The sequence below is a fragment of the Dermochelys coriacea genome, chromosome 8, assembly GCF_009764565.3.
Source record: "Dermochelys coriacea isolate rDerCor1 chromosome 8, rDerCor1.pri.v4, whole genome shotgun sequence".
Taxonomy (NCBI): domain Eukaryota; kingdom Metazoa; phylum Chordata; order Testudines; family Dermochelyidae; genus Dermochelys; species Dermochelys coriacea.
In genome coordinates this window covers 56,702,368-56,721,925 of record NC_050075.1, presented here as the reverse complement: position 1 = coordinate 56,721,925, position 19,558 = coordinate 56,702,368, and the positions used below count along the sequence as shown (strand labels likewise).

At 39.5% G+C, this 19,558-nt stretch overlaps 1 protein-coding gene across 1 annotated transcript in view; it reads right to left on the bottom strand.

The window, feature by feature from the left end:
* HMCN1 (hemicentin 1) overlaps nucleotides 1-19,558 on the bottom strand; it is a 340,371-nt gene that overhangs the window by 66,313 nt on the left and 254,500 nt on the right. The window contains 16 exon segments of the mRNA XM_038414308.2: nucleotides 457-616; nucleotides 1,553-1,702; nucleotides 1,979-2,004; nucleotides 2,006-2,108; nucleotides 2,209-2,290; nucleotides 2,564-2,615; nucleotides 2,617-2,764; nucleotides 2,893-3,006; nucleotides 4,976-5,134; nucleotides 7,833-7,929; nucleotides 8,309-8,490; nucleotides 9,344-9,457; nucleotides 11,182-11,385; nucleotides 16,015-16,165; nucleotides 17,393-17,473; nucleotides 17,475-17,540. Coding sequence (XP_038270236.1) covers nucleotides 457-616; nucleotides 1,553-1,702; nucleotides 1,979-2,004; nucleotides 2,006-2,108; nucleotides 2,209-2,290; nucleotides 2,564-2,615; nucleotides 2,617-2,764; nucleotides 2,893-3,006; nucleotides 4,976-5,134; nucleotides 7,833-7,929; nucleotides 8,309-8,490; nucleotides 9,344-9,457; nucleotides 11,182-11,385; nucleotides 16,015-16,165; nucleotides 17,393-17,473; nucleotides 17,475-17,540 — 1,889 coding nt within the window.

The following is a 19,558-nucleotide window of genomic DNA, read 5'->3' as shown; positions in this document are numbered from 1 at the left end:
TCTAGTTGTATAGGCCATTGGGGTACTCTAAATTGTGCCTCTGGATTGGACCTGGTATCCCCACAATTGCAAAGACTAAAGATGGCCTACAAGCAACATTTGTGCCCCCCATACCCTGAGCTGTATCAGCACCAAATGGCTTGTCCTTAGGGTCTGGTATGTGTCTCACAAATCATGTATGTATTATATCTACCTTGTGTATAGTGAAGTAGCAGAAGAGAGGGTAAACAACATCTGTAACACTATTTGGTTAGCTAGATGCGTTATGTAAAACAAAACAGATAAGCAAAATCTACATAAATTAACAAAATATCTTAGAATTATAGAAATTAAGGACAGAAAAGAACAATGTCACTTACTAAGTCAGATTGTTCAGGCTCATAGTTTTATAATTCTTCTGCCTATGCCTTGAGGAGGTTATAGGCTGAGAGAACACAGGGTTTTATTTTTACTTGCCTTATTCTTTGTGAATCATTTCTGGTAACTGGGTTTCCATCTTTAAGCCACTGAATAGCAGGTCTGGGAATTCCTTTGGCATTGCAGACAAGCTGGATACTTTCCCCAAGGAGGACGCCGACTTCACTTGGCGTTTCAGATCCAACGATATTTGGAGGAACTTTTGGAGAGGGGTCAATTCTAACCAGTTAAACTGGGGTAAACCAGGAGTAACTCCATTATTTCAATGGAGTTTCTCCCATTAGATCAAATTAACAGGATATGTGTATATTTCTCCTGATGGGATGTTTACAAAGGTGACTAGAAAATCAACTTCATAATCCTTCCAGTGTGTACAATAACCTGTTCATGTTCAGCAGATTGATGATAATAGATAATGCTACCTTTAGCATGTATAATAGCAATGCAAATAAAATCTATTGAATACCCTGATGCAGCAAACACTTAAGCACATACTTAACTCTGAACATGTGAGTAGCTCCAGTGAAGTTCACAGGATTACTCACACACTGAAAGTTAAGCACATGTTCAAATGCTTAGCATCCCTGGTGACGTAGTGACACATTACTCAGTCCTAACCGTTATTCCGTTACTCCACTGATTATTTTTTCAAAGATCACGTGTCACAGTTTTCCTTTATAACCTCCGTTTGGCATCAAACATCACCTGGCAAAAGAGCCATAGCATACTGTTGCTCCTGAAATTCTTTCGGGCTCCACAATGTTCTACACACATTTTGATTCGTTTAGCATTAGGGTCCAGTGTGATGGAGACAGTTTCTGTGATCAGCAACAACCATATGAAAACACTGTGCAATATAGCAAATAAACATACTATTTTCAAACTGCAGTATAATCAGATGCAGAGAATATTCTTTTGCATACCAATTTCTGAATGACATTGTAGCAAGGTTTTGTTATCCTTATTTTTTGCTATTAGTTGCCTGATAGAAATAATGGTACTGATTCTCCACTCCGTTATACCAGTTTTATATAGGTAAATCATCTTCATTGTCTTCAGTGGACTTAATACCAGTTTTATGCCAGTGTAAGTAGCCAGTAAGTATGATTCTGTATAGTGCACACACATACTGTACCTTGAATGGAAAGGATGTAACTCTTCTGCGCTTTTCCTTCTACATTTGAGGCAATGCAAGTGTAGTTTCCACTATCTGAATGCTGAGAGCGAGCAATCTGCAGCTTACTTCCTCCAGACAAAATATGTATTTCAAGTGAGTCAGAATTTTCTGAAAACACACAGATAAGAAAGAATTGATTAGTATTAGAACTAGTCAGAAACAGCAAACACGTTGTGAAAAAAATTCATCAACATATCAAAAATTTAAAAAGATTTCATCCTGCTCTAGTTCATATAAGGGATAGTTAATATGGGGAAAGAGGGAGGAGAAACAAGAGAATATGACCCTCAAAACACCACAGGAAAGACACACTATGATCTATTATAGGAAAGAAAATGGGAGAGGGGGAGGGAGGAGAGTGAAAACAGGAAGGAAAAACATTACCGAGATGTTCCCATTCTTTAGCCATATAGTGTTGGTGGAGGAATTCCAGTAGCATCACATGCAAAGGCGACAGGGTTACTGATCGTTTCATTGATCCAGTCTTGTTCAGGGCCTTCTATACTTGGTGGCACTATTAAATAGAACAGCAGCTGCATAAATAATGTAGTTACCAAATTCCTCAGTAAACTGACTTTTTCAATTCTACTTTAGATAATGTGGTATATGCTCACCATAAACATTAAGATGGAAATTTTTATCATCTCGCCCTGCAATGTTTATGGCTTTACACACATACTGGCCAGTGTCAGACACCTAAAATGGAAAAAGAATTTTTATGTACTGGGTCAATTTTCCTGAAGATAACAATAGACTTTTTAACACTAGAATGCACTAGTGGACATGGGCTCTGCTATAGTTAGACTTTAAAAAGGCTCTGCCATTTGTAATCAGAACTTGAGTCAAAGCCCATTGAATGTAATGGAAAGACTCCCACTGACTTCAATGGTCATTGGGTCAGACCTATAAAGAGCAAAAATAACTGGTCAACAATAGTGACAAGGTGTGCATTAAACTAATTTAGTATACCTCAGCACTCTTGATTTGTAGCATTTGTCCATCTGCTAGAATCTCTATTTGCAGACTGTGTGATCATGCCTCCATTCTTGTACCATGTGATAACAGGTGGTGGGACTGCATTGGACTCACACTCTAAGGTCACTGGAATTCCCAGTCTCACAGTCACCACTACAAGAGATGCTCCACTGTGGTCTTTAATATTCGGGGGGACTGGAGAAAAAGTTAAAAGAATTTTTTCCTTGTTCTGTGGGGTGGGGGGGGAATCAACCTAAGGAAAAATGGAAGATGTCCTCATTTCATAGTAATAAATATTATTTAATGTGATAGTGAAAAAAAACCATAAACAGTAAGGAAATTCTTTTTCTTGCTTTCTCCAGCTTGGTTTCTGGCTATACAAATGTATTCACCACCATCTGAGAGTCTGGCTCGAGAAATTTGCAGAGTCCGACCACCTAAAGTGATCCAAAGAGAGAAAGTTAGCTAAAATGACTTCTAGATTTATTCTGTTATTGTATTAATCTCAAATGAAATTTTGCAATGACGTTTTCTACGAACTGCAATTTAGGCACTAGATTAGCATAAGATTCTAAAGAGCAGCACTGCTCTTGCTGACTAGCGCTGCCTAACCCTTACAGAAATATCCTTAGTGAATTACAATTATTGGGTGCAATTCTCGGCTGGTGTAAATGGGTGAAACACCACTGAAGTCAATGGAGCTTTCACCAGAGAATTTGACCCATTAATACTCTTCTTCACCCTCTTTTCCTTCGCAGCTACTTCCTCCCTCCTAACACAAGCATTGCCTTTCCACTTAGCTCCCCCACAAGCCCCTCCTTCCTTTATTGGTCTAACATGACTTCTCCCATTTGCGGACTAGTTTTGTCCAGATATATCTGTCCATAGGCCACAGGCCTGCATCCCAGCTGCCAGTAAGTAAATTACATGTCAGTTATTTCCCATACACCTACAACATCCACCCCAGCCAATCCATCTCCAGCATGTCAAGTCGGAATCCATAGCAGGGAATTGGGTTGCATTAGGTTCTCTAGTTTTCAGCATCAGAAGTGGAGGGTTGGGTGTAGGTTAGGGTGGTTTCCTGACATGATTCCTGTGACAAATAGGACAACTTCCTGTAATATCCTTGAAAACCCTTACTGTATAATCTTATGTATTATTGTGGGTCAGGATTGCATGTAAGGTCGTGAGGGGGGAAATGTGACAGATGAGAGACTTGGGAGTTCAAAGACTATACAGAAAATGTGTCAGACATGTATGGACTTTTGGCTAGGGAAAAGTTCATACAAAATTCCCCAACTCCAGTTATGCAAAAACACAATCTTTTGAAGCTAAACCCTGAGGAGAGGGTCATTGTCTGTTGGTTACCAGTTACAGAAAATCAAGGTCAAAGGCCCAAGTTGTATAAAGAGATGGTTGACCTGCCCAAGCTTGGTTTGGGTTCCAGATCAAAGAGAGATGAATGTGTAACCATCAGAGCCTTAAACTGGAGTTGAGGGTAACCTCTCATAAGCTTTTTAGCATGCATGCAGAGTATTTTATTGTTTTAATTTTTCTCTGTAATGCTTTTACTTTAAGAAAAAACATGCTTGCTTAAAGAAGTTGTTTGGTAACTTATAGCTGTAGGCAATACACTGGTCATAGCCCTCGGAGAGGTGCTGTCCTTTTAAGCAGTCTGGCTTGCTGGGGATATCACAGCATAAGGCAAGAAGCTGTGCAGTCTTAAATTCCCCAGTCAGGACGGAGTGAAACATGGGTCTCTTCCCAAGAGAGGTTACAAGCGGGAGCCAGAAGCGTAAAGCGGGTGCCCTTGGTGGACCATGGAGGGGGAATACAGGTGCAGTTACCCTGGAATTGTGACAATTCCTACTCCACTTACTCCCAGATAGATGCTCCCAGCCCTTATTGTCTAAGGTCCCTGCAGTACCTTTGTCCTAGAAACCCTTAAGAAATAATGAATTCCCCCGGGGAATTAGCAAGGTTCTTAAGGATTGAGTTGAAGGGCCAGTTCCCAATGAAGTCAGTGATAGGGTGGCTGTTTTTTTGCCATGTAGACAAATGGGATTTGGATTGGATCCTTAGTTGATAGAGTGACTGTCTCAATCAGTCATCATTCCTTTGAAACAGTCTGTGCTATATGAGCTGTCCAACAGTCTGATCCACACCAACACAAACAGTTGTTTTTTCCAATCCTTCCAGTCTGATTGTTTCTTTTAATAGTGACCCCATTCAAAATCAAAAGAGAGAGATTCTAAAATATTTTAACTGTAGGAGGCCAGATTTATTACTTGTATAACTCCACTTAATGGAGCTACACCTGGAGTAAATTTGGCTCCATACATTTTGCTGTCATATTTATCTATGGAAAAGGAAAGGATGAGACCCCATAATTTACAGATTCCTCACCAGGCACAATGAGAGCATTATTCAAGCTGATAGGTTTTCCATTCTTGAGCCAGCTGAGATCGGGAGGTGGGAAGCCAGTGACCTCACAGGTCAAGGAGATGAAATTATTCACCACCACAGTCAAATTCTCAAAATTAGTACCAACAACACTCGGAGGAACTGCAGAAAGAAATATAGTAATAGAACATACCGCAGTGTCAGCAAACAATACTTCCAAAGACCCTCAAATACTAAAACAAAGCTGAGTTCCTGAGTGCTGCCAAATGGTTGAGTTAAAAACATCTCTCACATCCCATGCACTGATCCTCAGCTTTTGCAAGTATCTGGAAATACTGTGATTAAAGCCAATCCTGCTCTCATCCCCTTTTCTACAATTCCCTAAAGCCTTATCAATGTACCCACAGTTTGTTCCCTGTATGGGAAGTGAGTAATTCCAGATTCAGGAATTTTAAAGCAAATCATTCTCAGGACATTTGCTCTGTAATATAAAGCTGACTAAGTTGGAGTTTACCTTGTCAGGGTGAACAGGAGGACTATATCTTTTTGTTGATTTTGTTTTTATTCCTGTTCTTTCTGCAATATTTTCTTTTCATTACTGAGAAATCCCAAAAAGATTCCTTCAGAATAGGATTTTTTCCCTCTTCATGTCAGACAGGTCTGATTTATAACTGGTCAGCTGTGCAGATTAAAATACTGCTTTGTGTGGGGGGCCTTCCCAATCACAAATTAATTTAAAGACAAAATAGTTCAAAATTTGGTCCTATTCTGCATTTGCGCTTTAAAACAAAATATTTGTAAATATATTCCTCTCATTGAGATCTGAATTCAGGATTCCATGTTTCTTCTGCAGAGCTGATACCAACAACTCTGAAAGAAATGCAGGAGAGAGTTACTGGCTTTCTTTGGGTGGCATAGTCATTGCAGGGAACACAATTTCCTGATCTTACAACACGGCAAAAGGATGTGATCAAATGTCTGGGTCATATCCACCAATTACTCTCCAGATGTTTTGTGTCATTTCAGTGACACAAAGCAGTGGTTATTAAGTCAGGTTTATGGCTGTTTTGTGACATGGAAGAGGCCTACAGCAACCAGAGTCAACTAGTGAATCTGGCTTATAGTTTTAAAATTTAAATATGTGGGTCCTGTGTGGTCAATACATTTGTTCAACGTGAGTACAAAATTCTACCACTAGTGTAAGTGGAGAATTCCATGTACACCATGTGTATATTGTTATTATCCACAGATTTGAAAGTCTTGAAGTTCAGAGATCAGGTTTACAAACAAATGTTTGAAAATCAGGATAGCAGAAGAACACTGTAGTTTAAAAACAAAACCTGGACTCAGAAAGTCCAGAAATACTCTGTTAAAGTTCCAACAGCAGTCTTGGGATGTGATCCCAATGGAAAGTCTGCCATTGACTTCAGCTACCTTTGGATCACATCCTTAACTGTGCCTTGAAGTGGAAAAAAACCCACTAATTGCCACATGAAAGAAATTTAAGTCCTTCCTGCAACATATATGGATTAGATTAAAATAGGCTTTATTTTGTAAAACTTAAATTCCCATACCCTTTACAGGAGAATAATGGGCTGATCTTGTGAAGGCATAGATTATAGGGTCTGTGATTGTATTCAGGGAAGATATGGAAAGTTGATACATCTTATCTGATGTGTTGAACAAAGTGGGTTATCGAACTGATAAGGGATTGTATGTGGATCATATGCAGAAGATTATGTTATATGCTGAGATCTCTGAACCACACCATAATGGAAAATGTGGATGTAGTCTCCAGTGTCTACTTGGTAGGTTTACAAGGTCATAACCCAGTATGAAGTTTCCTATGATATAGCGTATAAGGCAGGTCTTTAGCCCATCGCTGAAAGTTAGAAGGAGGAGTGGACATTGGTCAGAAGTAAAGGGGTAGAGTCAAAGTTAGTGCTGAAATCTTAACTGAACATGTCCTTTTTGCAGCTTTTAGTTTTTTAAAATAGAAAATGTTCTAATTTCCTGACTGCATTTACATTTGTTTTATACTCGTCAGTCTGAAAATCCCATCTTTCCAACTTTATTTTATTCCAACAATATCATGCTAATGTTATTTAAATGGAGTTATGAATACTGTAACTCTATTTCAGCAAAATATTTGTCCTTGGAATTTTGGGGGGCAGTTTTAAGAGAAGAAAAGTAAGTTTCTATTCCTGATTATTTTTAAACATTATTTTTCATTTAATTACAATGTTAATTTTCAAAATTAATTTTCTTGAAAAATGTATTTAATAAAAGAATCACAAAACATGTTATTACCCTATATCCTTGCAAATAAAAAATCCCTCTAATTCAAATGTGACAGTCAATAAAAAGACATTGCCTTGCACATAAGATAAAGATTTTATATTGGTGCAATTGGCTTCAGTACAGCGGTCCCACTCATGGCCTAGTGCATCACTCCAGAAGCTTTATTTGAGGGCTTAAGTGGGATTTAAATACTGCAGAGACATTGTGCAAGTCCTCTGCACAGGAGTGAATTTCACCTATATAGAAATATATATGGCAGCAGTGAGCTGGCGCCACAGAGTATCAGCAATACTAAATCCTCCATTCAGCAAGATACTTACATATGCTCTTACAATTACGCACATGAATAGTCTCATTGACTTTAAGGGCACTACCGAAATGCTGGATGTAAGGCAAGTGCTTAATAAGTACCTTGCTGAAATTAGCGAGTTTAAACTAATACAGAATCTGCAGACTGTTTACTTGCAATTGAAATATAAGCCACATGAGCAGTAACACAGCATTAATTTCCTTTATTTCAAAAGGGAACAATCAGCATCTTAGGAATTAGTAATCTTACCGTGAACATTAAGGTTAAAATACTTTTTGGCACTTCCGGCTATGTTCTCCACAACACAGACATACCTGCCGGTATCTGTTATTTGGGAATTTAGGATCTAAAAAGAAAACAGGCTTCAGTAGAATGAATATGAGGTCATTTTCAATTAAAGCTCCAAAATATGTATTGCTGATGTATTAATGTTATTATAGGTATAACAATAACCAGTGTCGTGAACAGATCAGCCTAGGGAAGTATGCACTCCTGCTACCCACACAGTACCTGCTCTGCCAACCTGCGTGTTTCAATCGCCAGGACAGTCAGCATCTTTCACATTTATTTCTAATTTTGTAGTAATTTAATGAAATCCTCTTAAATGATTTAAAATAAAGGCCTAATTCTCCACAGCATTTCACCATTTTAATGCCTGTGTAAAGAACAGAGCTGAGAATCAGGCCTAACTTTTTAACTGTTCTACCAACACCTTCCACTTTTACCTGTAACATCCTTCCACCAGATAAAGATTTGTGGTGGTCGTCTTCTGCTAGGAGCTGTCCTTCCTTTTGCCAAGTTATGTTTGGAGCAGGGCTGCCAGTCGCCATGCATTCCATCACTGTGGTCTTGTTCACAAGCACAGTGACCTCTTCTGGCTCATCAGCACCATTAATGGATGGTGGCACTACATAGCATGCAAAGCAGAACAAGGAGATTGCTAATAATACCACATAAGCAGTGATTTCTTTGTGAAATTGCCAGAGGAATAGAGCCACATATAGATCTTGAATTTGCAGTTAAGTTAAAGACAACTTCACAGTTAATTAAGGAACAATAATAAAATCCCAAATTAAAATACAGCACCAGATCCTCAGCTGGCATAAAGCAGCATAGCTCCAGGGACTGCAATGGATCTACGGCTATTTACACCAGCCAGGGATCTGGTTCAGAATGGAGAAGAGGGGAAAATTAATTTTCCTGCTGGGAAGCTGAGTTTTTAGAGCCAGGAAAAAGGAGGATTTCCCAGGCATTCCCCTCATCCTATTAATGAATCACTGGTTTAGCAGTTTTGGAGTTGGAAAAAAAACTGAGTACATTCAAAGCCAAGGCAAGAAGCACAAAGATTTCCTAAAAAAAAGAACAGGTGTACTTGTGGCACCTTAGAGACTAACAAATTTATTAGAGCATAAGCTTTCATGGGCTACAGAGTATGTCTCTGACTGGATCATACAAGACTTAGACTTTGAAGCCATCCAACCCAGCTTATGGAACAGTCCTACAGACTGTTAGGAGTAACTCCAATACAATTATATGAAATGATCTAAAAATCTATAGAATTAACAGAGAACAATGCCAATTATATAGAATTCTATAGCAGGGATATATATTTTATTACCTTTTATATTATCTTACTGAGCTATTCTACATAATGCAATCATTCTCTATTAATTTCGGCAGGACTTTTCCTTTAGGGTCTTTTGCCATAAAAAGTGAATTTCGAATTTTTAAAAATAGAAAATAATGCAACATTAGCTCACAGAGCACATGGACGTCATATTGAATGAAATCTTCTCCAGCGTCATTTACAGCCACACATGTATATCTCCCAGCATCTTCTGCCTGAGCCCGTGGAATCTGTAACACTCTACCTCCTGGAGGGAAAACACATTCAAAATTTAAATCTAAAGTCAAGTGATTTCCATCACTCAAACGCACCACATTCCTCTGGAGACCTAAATCAATGAAGTCATGAATGACGGGGGCAAAGAGCTGGGGATGTAATTTTTCCCCATTGGTTTGTCTTGAATGATCACTTTCAGTTCTGGACTAACTAAAGCTTTTTTTTTCATAGTTGCTTTCTCTACATCCAGCTTGGTTTTAGTTGGAGGTTCATAATAAAATGTTGGCAAAGAATTAATTCCATTGGAAGGAATCTACATTCTTTGGAGACATATCAGCAACAGAGCTGTTGATCAATCTAGAAGTGAAACTTTCCACAGTGAGCTAATAGAAAACTTTGTAATTGACTCCATTAGGGAAAGTATACCGAACTGTAGAATATTTGCTCTTTGGTAAACTATATTTGACTGGAAATTTTCACTCTCAGTGCTCAATTATATGTGGTTTTACTCTTTGACTTTCTTCTTTATTTAAAATATTATCCCTTAACAAATTGGTGCAATTCTCTTCCTGCTCAGAGAAGAGAACAAATGTTGGAAATAATACAGATCCAGATTATGGCTGGCCTCTGAACAGATAAGCAAAGATGGGGAGGGCACAAGGAGCCTTCCCACCCATATGCCGTACCGCCACCCATCGTACCACCACCAGATAAAACTGCTGTCCTAAGTGCAGGAATTACTCCCTACTAGTGCTCCCTGGAGCACGAGCTTCTCCAAAGGGATGGGTAGCAGAAGGCCATGGGCCTGAGCCAACCTGTCTGCATGAGGCAGTAGAGCTGATTGCTAGGCAAGGAAGTGCATTCTGAAGCCTCTGAAGGGGTGCTGCAGCAAAGTGTGCATGGAGGAGCTCTGGGACACATTGTATCACTCAAACAATCCCTTTTGGAGCTTCCTCTGGGATGATGTGTTTCTGCACAGTCCCTTACTCAAGGCTGTAGTGAAAGGGCACAATCAGGCCCACAGAATGTGAACAAATCACCTATTTGTGCAAGGTTCCATAGGGACTGTTCCATTTTAGGATTTCCATGGCTCTCACCTCTGATGGAGAAATGTTACTACTCCAAATGTGATTGTTTTGTTAAAGTGAATACAAAAGAAAATGACGGTTTCAGAGTAGCAGCCGTGTTAGTCTGTATTCGCAAAAAGAAAAGGAGTACTTGTGGCACCTTAGACTAACAAATTTATTAGAGCATAAGCTTTCGTGAGCTACAGCTCACTTCATCGGATGCATTTGGTGGAAAAAACACCACCAAATGCATCCGATGAAGTGAGCTGTAGCTCATGAAAGCTTATGCTCTAATAAATTTGTTAGTCTCTAAGGTGCCACAAGTACTCCTTTTCTTTTTACATAAGAAAATGTAACAACAGTGGATTGTAGGTGTTGTTCAATGTCTCTGTTGCCTATTCACCCATATCTGTCAATCAGCATGTAATAGCTGAATGTCCATATTCACAATCAAGTTAAGGGATTATACTTTAAATAAAGAGGGTGAAAAATCAAAAGCATATATAAAGTCTGAGCACTGGGAGTGAAAATTTCCAGTCAAGAAAAAATGGATTGAGAAGGATGCACATCCAAAATTATTAGTAAATTGAGTACTTTGAAGATGAAAATGCAATTGCCATATAAATGCTAAGTATTATCAATTATTATTATTTATTAAGCTCATGAGGTGATCTGTTAAAATACCCACCTGGCAATATCAGTACTTTATCACTGGAGCTCAGAGGGTAGCCATCTTTATACCAGGTGAGAACAGGAGGGGGCATAGCATTGGTCTCACAATACAGAGAAAGAGGATTGTTGACAATCACATCTTTGGTTTCTCCACCTCTGCCTGTATCTACTGTGTGACCAACTTCCCATGCTCTGCGAGGTTTTTGAAACCTAGGAGGAACTACGTTCAGAGAGAAAGAAGAGGTATAGAAGTTAGGATTTTATAGCAGAAATCCATATTTGGACAATCTAGTAACAAAAAAATACTGGAGTTGTTAAATAGCATCTTTGAGCTACATGACAAATAAGCATCCTAAATTAGATCCCATCACATCAGCCATGTACTCCATGCATGAAAATCCCAACGCCCAGTAGCAGTGTGAACTTGATCATGCAAATAACTTAAGCACTACCGATTAATGTACTGGGCACTTCCTGTAGGTTAATGATTGACTAAATAGGAAGAACTGATTGAAAAAAAAAAAGCCAGGAGAGGACACTACTTCAAGTTAACTGGAAGCTGTTTGGGACAAATATTGTGTTTATCCAAGATTTTCATAAGTGACTAATGATTCTGGATGCCCAACCTGCGACATCTTAAAGGCACCTGATTTTTTAAGAAAAATAATTGTTAGAAGTGCCTTATTGTTTTACCCATCATCACTGCCCTTATAGCTAGTGTGAGCAAATTAATAGGTTTTCTTTTTCCTGCAACCTTTGTTCAGGCAAAACTTCCTGTGAAATAAATTTGGTGAACTATGACACAAGAAATCAACTGCCAGAGCATAGTCCAGTGGCTAGCACGCAGGCATGGGAATGAGGAGGCCTCATCTCTGGATGTAGCTCTGCCAACCACTAGCTGTATTGCCTTGGGTAAGTCACTTAACTATCGGTGCTCATCCTCCCCATCCGTAAATGGAAATATTTGACACTTTCCTTTCTTTGTAAATAGATTTATAGATGAAAAGTGCCAAGTATGTTTTCTCTCTCTTATACTAAACAAGTTACAAAAACATTTCTGACATGAGTTTTTGGAGCTGTCTTTTGTGTATGCATACAGTGCCTAGCACAATGGGGCTGCAGACTGGGGCCATTAGTGCTACTGTAGGGAGAAATGTAGGGAGAAACTTAATATTGATGCAAAAATGGTAATAAAATTATTATACATTTTTTAGATTGTTACAAACTTGTTTGCACCTTTACTGAATAGAAAATAACTACAAGACTATCATAGCCAGGATGCTTGGGAATATAACAATACATATGTTTAGCTGGTTATGTTACAAAATATTTAAGCTAATCAAAGAAATACCAGAAGGTTTCCACTCCTATCTCCCAAGGACAAGCAAACCTTAAGAAGACAAACCACTTAAACATTCATTCTAAAAAGGAATGTAGTGTGTGTTATCAGGGTCATAAATCTAGGTTGTAAAGTAGCCATACCAATGCCTTTTCTTTTCAAAGGAAAAACTCTGCTTGTGTTTTTGAAACTCCAGGAAAAAATGTGTCGCTGGAAATGTTTTAAACTTTTGTTTATTTCTTAAATGTTGAAATGGCAAACACCTTTGTGAAAGGCATGCTTGTAAATACATTAGCTAAATGCAAAGCTCCAAATATAACTCCTAAAGTCATGCTATGTAAATAGTAAAATGCTTTATGTACAACCTGGAATCTAATGACCTTGTTAAACTGACTACTACTACTATTACTAAGAAGCCACGTATGCATAGAATATTTACATTAATTGAAAATTAAATAATTACTGGCAGTGCATAAGCACCCCTTGCTGAACTCAGGAAAACAAAAATTATAGTTCCAAAAATCTTCAATGCAGAATCAACAACTTAAGCTAAAGACTTTCTAAGAGTAACTGAACTTCAAAAGACTGTTTTGAGAACCTAAAACCTTGATATAAAGACAGGAGTGTTGGTGGACTTGTTGAAAATAGAATTTCTTTTCTGACAAACTCTAATAAAAAGAAAGAATATTTCAGAGAATGGACTGAATAAAAGAAAAGAGTTGATGTCTGATGCTGTTCAGCTACAAGAAGAACAAAGGCAATTAAAGAAATGTTACATCCTGGGGACGGTTTTGTTCAACATCTTATTTAATGATCTGGATGATGAGATAGATTGCACCCTCAGCAAGTTCACAAATGACACTAAGCTGGGGGGTATGCATATGCTGTAGGGTAGGGATAGCGTCCAGAGTGACCTAGACAAATGGGAGGATTGGGCCAAAAAAATATCTAATGAGGTTCAACAAGGACAAGAGAGTCCTGACGAAAGAATCCCATGCACCACAGCAGGCTGGGGACTGACTGGTTAAGCAGCAGTTCAGAAAAGGACTGGGGGATTACAGTGGATGAAAAGCTGGATATGAGTCAGCGGTGTGCCCTTGTTGCCAAGAAAGCTAACGGTATATTGAGCTGCATTAGTAGGAGCATTGCCAGCAGATCGAAGGAAGTGATTATTCCCCTCTCTTTGCCACTGGTGAAACCACATCTATAGTATTGCCTCCTGTTTTGCCCCCCCCCCCCACTACAGAAAGGATGTGGACAAATTGGAGAGAGTCCAGAGGGCAACAAAAATGATCAGGAGTCTGGGGCACATGACTTATGAGGAGAGGCTGAGGGAACTGGGCTTGTCTAGTCTGCAGAAGAGAAGGGGGGGGGGATTTGATAGCAGCCTTCAGCTATCTGAAGGGAGGTTCCAAAGAGGATGGAGCTTGGCTGTTCTCAGTGGTGGCAGATGACAGACAAGGAGCAATGGTCTCAAGTTGCAGTGGGGGAAGTCTAGGTTGGATATTAGGAAACAATATTTCACTAGGAGGGTGGTGAAGCACTGGAATGGGTTACCTAGGGAGGTGGTGGAATCTCCATCCTTAGAGGTTTTTAAGGCCCAGCTTGACAAAGCCCTGGCTGGGATGTTTTAGTTGTTGTTGGTCCTGCTTTGAGCAGGGCGTTGGACTAGATGACCTCCTGAGGTCTTTTCCAACCCTAATCCTCTATAATATTCATAAAGTGAAGAGGCTTCCCAGGGCTACGTATGAAGTCATGGAGCCAATGAAAGAATCACAGCAACCCACTTGAATCTAAACAAGCCTAAAAGAGGTGTGTTTTCCTGTAATTTCATGAATAGGAAGGAGAAGGGTATAAGGAACTCTGAAGTGATCACCACATGTGCACACACCCCTGCTAAGAGAGCAGCACTCCATAACTAATTCTGTTTCTCTCAACAAGCCAACTACCCACATAGAGAAGAAAGTAGAGAAGACTCAAAAAGAAACAACTTTTCAAGGAAAACCTTCCCAAACTTCAACATAGATTGGTGAGAGAAAGTTAACTAAGATACTGCCAAGGAATTAGATTTAAAATTTTTATAATGAGTTTACTGGAATATTGAAATGCTGTAGAACTTAAAAGACCAACAGTTTCTCCTGTTAATCATCAAATGGTTAGACCATAGATTCCTGGAAAGGAGACAGAGGCTAACCATTTATAAAAAATAGTGGGATTTAAGATCCTTAATATTTATAATTGGTCTGTATTAAGACAGCTCATTACATAGCTTCTTTTAAGTACTAGTTTAAATATTTAGTAAAGATTTTTTAGATCACTTACCTTCAGCAACTATTTATGTATGGCAAATTAACTTGTTTAAGGACAAGTGAAGCCTGTCTAGTTATTACTAACCTAAACAGTATGTAAGTATTTAATAAGGGGACTAGATTAAATGACTTTGCAGTTCCTTTTGATCCTATGATTTTATGATACTAAAACCAAATACACAATAATTCTGGGAAACAATACTGTACTCTGGTCTTAATTTACCCAGAGAAAAGTGACCCACAAAAGGTGGGTTTATTCTCAAGGGTATAATCTATTCTCCACAAGATTAATCTCCATAGAAAGGCATACAAAAGAGATTGTAATGGAAGTAACTAAGTTTATCACTTGTACTCAGTCTTGTGTTGTTTTGTTTAATGATTTGAATAATACAATAGCCATGGTTAATAACTGGGATTAATTTGCTTGGTTTTGATCAAGTGTCCCCTATGGCAGGGGTTCTCAACCTTTTTTTTTCTGAGAATCCCCCCCCCATCATGCTATAAAAATTCCATGGCTCACCTGTGTCACAGGTACTGTTTTTCAGCATACCCAATAGATTAAAAGTCAGGGCCAGTGTTAGGGGGTAGCAAACAGAGCAACTGCCCAGTGCCCCATGTTCCAGGGGCCCCCTGTGAAGCTAAGTTGCACAGGTTTCAGCTTCAAACCCTTTGTGATGGGGCTCAGGCTTCAGCTTTCTGCCCTGGGCCCCAGTGAGTCTAATACTGGCCCCTCTCTGGTTTATTTTAGTAGACCCTCTGAAACCTGCTTTCTGCCCCCATGGGGCCCAGACCCCAGTTGAGAACCACTGCCCTAAGATATGTAAAAGAATCCTTGTGTCTAAACAGTGGGAACCATAACCCTGAGTTGGCAGAAACAAGTAGTAGACCTGGCCTCCATTTCTTGATTCTCTGGTCTAAATTTTTTTTTGTAATTTTTAAAATAACCAGGCCTTCTATTTCTTAAATATGAATAAATATAAATTTAATAAAGAGCTCATACTTAAAATATTTTCTCTTACTAAATACCTAAAAAATTAGAGCAAGCAGGTCAAATTACCCTTGGTCTAGACTGATCCAGTGCGGGGAAAAAAAGAAGAGTATAAACAATTTCAGTGCTCCAAACCAAATATTACTAGAAAATGACTCACATTGACAGAATAGGAGAATTTTATTATTATTTGAACTTTGTTTCCCTCTTTACCTTGTATGTTCACATCAAATTCTATTTCATCCTCTCCAGCAACGTTGGATGCCACACACATGTAACGACCAGTGTCTGATACCTGAGCTTCCTTTATCTGCAGAGTCCGGCCACTGGCTTGGATGGTAACGTGAGCATCTGGTTTAATAGGCTGTGATTTAATTTAAACAAATTTATAAGTATTAAATAAAATAAATGCTTGAAGTATTAAGAATCATGAAAGTAATCTGATGGTACTGCCTTTTTGCTCTAACACACCAGTCAAATTACTTACGTCTACCTTGACATGACTACTGACTAAGCATTTTAAAGCAAGTTGGGAATAAGAAAACATGTTCCTTTAAACTCAACTCTTTCCTTTTTGATTGCCTTGGCTTTGCCAAGAGTAACAGAAAAACATATCTATTATTATTGTTCCCAATAACATTAGGAATCACACTCCAGCCAGGAGGCCTGATCCTGTGAGATGCTAAGCCTATTAATGTGCCTATGGTCTAGAATATAGCAAAAATGTGTCTGTGGCCTAGAATATTACCATGATACTAAGCTTCCAAACTAATGAAATATATGGGAATAATGTAAGTGAAGAAACTTAATGGGAAAGGAGCCCTTTTACAGGAATAAAAAGTTATTAACAAAGAAAAAAATCTACTCTTTCCAAGCAGATGACTTGCATTATTTTCTTTTAAAATGCAGTTATTCTGAGAATGACTATAAATATAATGTTGTGGTGCCCCCAATTCTTTTCCCTTTCAACAACTTTTGTACTCAGGGTCTCATTGTTTCCCCCAAAATCTGCACATGAAGGGGAACCCCTTTGGAAGTTCAGCTGCTTCTGGGGCATTGTCACCTCTTCTCAGAACCCAGTGGAGGGTTCTCTGCAAGTTCTAGAGAACCAGGGTGAAGAGGGGCAAGGCCAGGATGGCAACGGGAGGACTGAGGGTGGGACCAGGATGTTATGCCTCTCTCCAGCACAAGGCCTTGTGGGAATCTGCACAAGAGGTAGTCAGCCTTCTGTGCATGACCACTCAATACTAAGGAACAAGCAGTCTCAGGCAAGGAAGTCTGGCAGGACTGTCCCACCTGCACTGCAAGTGAACAGAGGGAGAAGTAGGAGCTCTAGTGCCAGTGTGCAGAGGGACTGTGGCCTATTGCAGATTCCTCTGAGATCCATAAATTGTGGAGTAGTACCCACAATTCATAATATTGGGGATGGGGCAGGAGGAGGACAGCAGGGAGCCATTGATTTCAGTGGTGCAGGATCAGGAGCCATGTGAGCACCTATGGTGCTATAAAAATGTTGATTAAAAATTATGATAAATATTCAACTGCTTCTGTAAGAAAACTACCCATTAAAGGAATTAAATTTGTGACTGACCTGTCCATCCTTGTACCAGCTGATAGCAGCAGCAGGAATCGCATGAACTTCACACTCTAGAGTAAGGCTGTTGTTTACTTTGGATCTTCACTTCTTTAGGAGAGAGACCCATCCTTGAGATATCTCCTTTGTTAATGATGGGTGGAAACTGCACAAAACAAACATCCCAAGAAGTGAAAGAGATTTCCCTGACTGAATTAACATGTTATACATCATTTAAAATGAACCAGACATAGGAACAGCAAGGATAATAACCGTAGAGTAAAAAAATACATTCCTCTGATCTTTTTCTCCAAGCACCACAGCTGGGTTATTACAAAACAGCAGTGCTTAACTTTTTGGAGAAAGTGCACCAGGACTACATTCCTGATTGTCCCACTCTACAATGTATCTCACTTTCATATTTACCTACTATTTAATCAAAAATAATAAAAATAAAGCCAGTATTTCAAAAATGTGCCTAAGTTAGGCTTTTGAATCTTTAATGATTAGAGCTGGTCAAAATTCACAATATCCTTTCCTTGGGAAATTCTGATATTTGAAATTTGTTGTCATTCTGAGTCAGAATTTTGAAATTTGCGACAAAATGAAATTTTGGGAAAACTATGAGTTTTGGGGTCAATTAAAACATTTTGTTCCAGTTTTGACTTCACATTTAAAAATTATAATTTATAATACAAAATAAATGTCTACATTCCCACAGAAAGTTTTGATTTTGATGAATGGGTATTTTCTGATGGAAAAACATTCCACTGAAAAGTTTTTGACCAGCTCTAATCTAAATAAGCTCCAAGTGAAGTTCTATTTCTTTTCAGTGTCACTGTACAGCCTTTCTTAAATGGTGAGCTCTCTGGCACAGAGACCATCTTTACATTATGGCATACAGAGGCCTAGCTAGCCCAATGGGATCACAATCCCTGACTGGGTCCTCTAGGTACTTCTCTAATTCAAATAAACAATAATAATAATTAATAATAAACAATAAAGTTACAAGACAGGGTTGGAAACAGCCCCAAACTCCTTTTCAGTTTAGAGCACTAACCAATGAATGGAAGATGGGAAGCAATGTTTAACTGGGGGCCCCAAGCAAAAGAGTCTTAGCATTAAAATAGAGTGGGACACTTAGAATATTGCGCCCAAGAGTCTGAAGTACCAGTACTGGTCTAGTTACTAGGGATGGTTGAATCACTGTTGTAAGAAGAATCAGAAAGAATGCAAAAGTGCCGACAGGGAACCTGCATGGGAAGGGAGGGAGTTTGATGGCATTTACTACCAAATATAATGAGTGGTTTTACCTCACTCAAGTAAAAACTTCCCATTAGATATAGGTTCTACTTTTAAAAATAGCTCTGGAGCCTGTGGGTTTTCACAGTTCTTCAGTCGTGCAGTATCCATCTTACTTGAAAAGCCCAAAAGACAGTTATCTTTTCCGTAACTGGTGTTCTCGAGATTGTGTGTGCTCATGTCTATTCACAATAGGTGTCCTGCTCGTCACGTGCACCAGTGCCGGAAGTTTTCCCCAGTGGGTGGAGCGCCCCCTGTGACCCCTGGAGTGGCACCTGCCTGGCGCGGTATAAGGGGAACTGCGTGCTCCCCCCCACCCTCAGTTCCTTCTTGCCAGACAACTCCGACAGAAGGGAAGGGGGTGGGGATGTGGACTAGACATGAACAACACATCTCGAAGAGCACCAGTTATGCAAAAGGTAACTCTCTTTTTTTTTCTTCAAGTGATTGCTCATGTGTATTCCACAATAGGTGATTCCAAGCTGTATCTGTTGGAGGTGGGTAGAAGTTCACAAGTTCCCAGGCCGCAGGACAGCCCCTGCCAAACCCGGTGTCATCCCTGGTTTGGGAGACAATTGCATAGTGCGAGGTGAATGTGTGAAGCGAAGACCTCATGGCAGCCCTACAGATGTCCTGAATGGGGACGTGGGCCACAGAGGCAGCCAACGAGGCCTGCGCCGAGTCAAGTGTGCCCTCACAATGGTCAGCGGGGGAACACCCGCCAGCTCATAACAGGTACGGATGCACAAGTGATCCAATTGGAAAGCCACTGAGTGGAAATCGGCTGGCCCCTTGCGCACGTCGGCCGAGGCGACGAACAGTGCAAGAACTTTCGCATGGCTAGTCTGCTCAAGTTAGAAAGCCAGAGCCCATTGCACATCG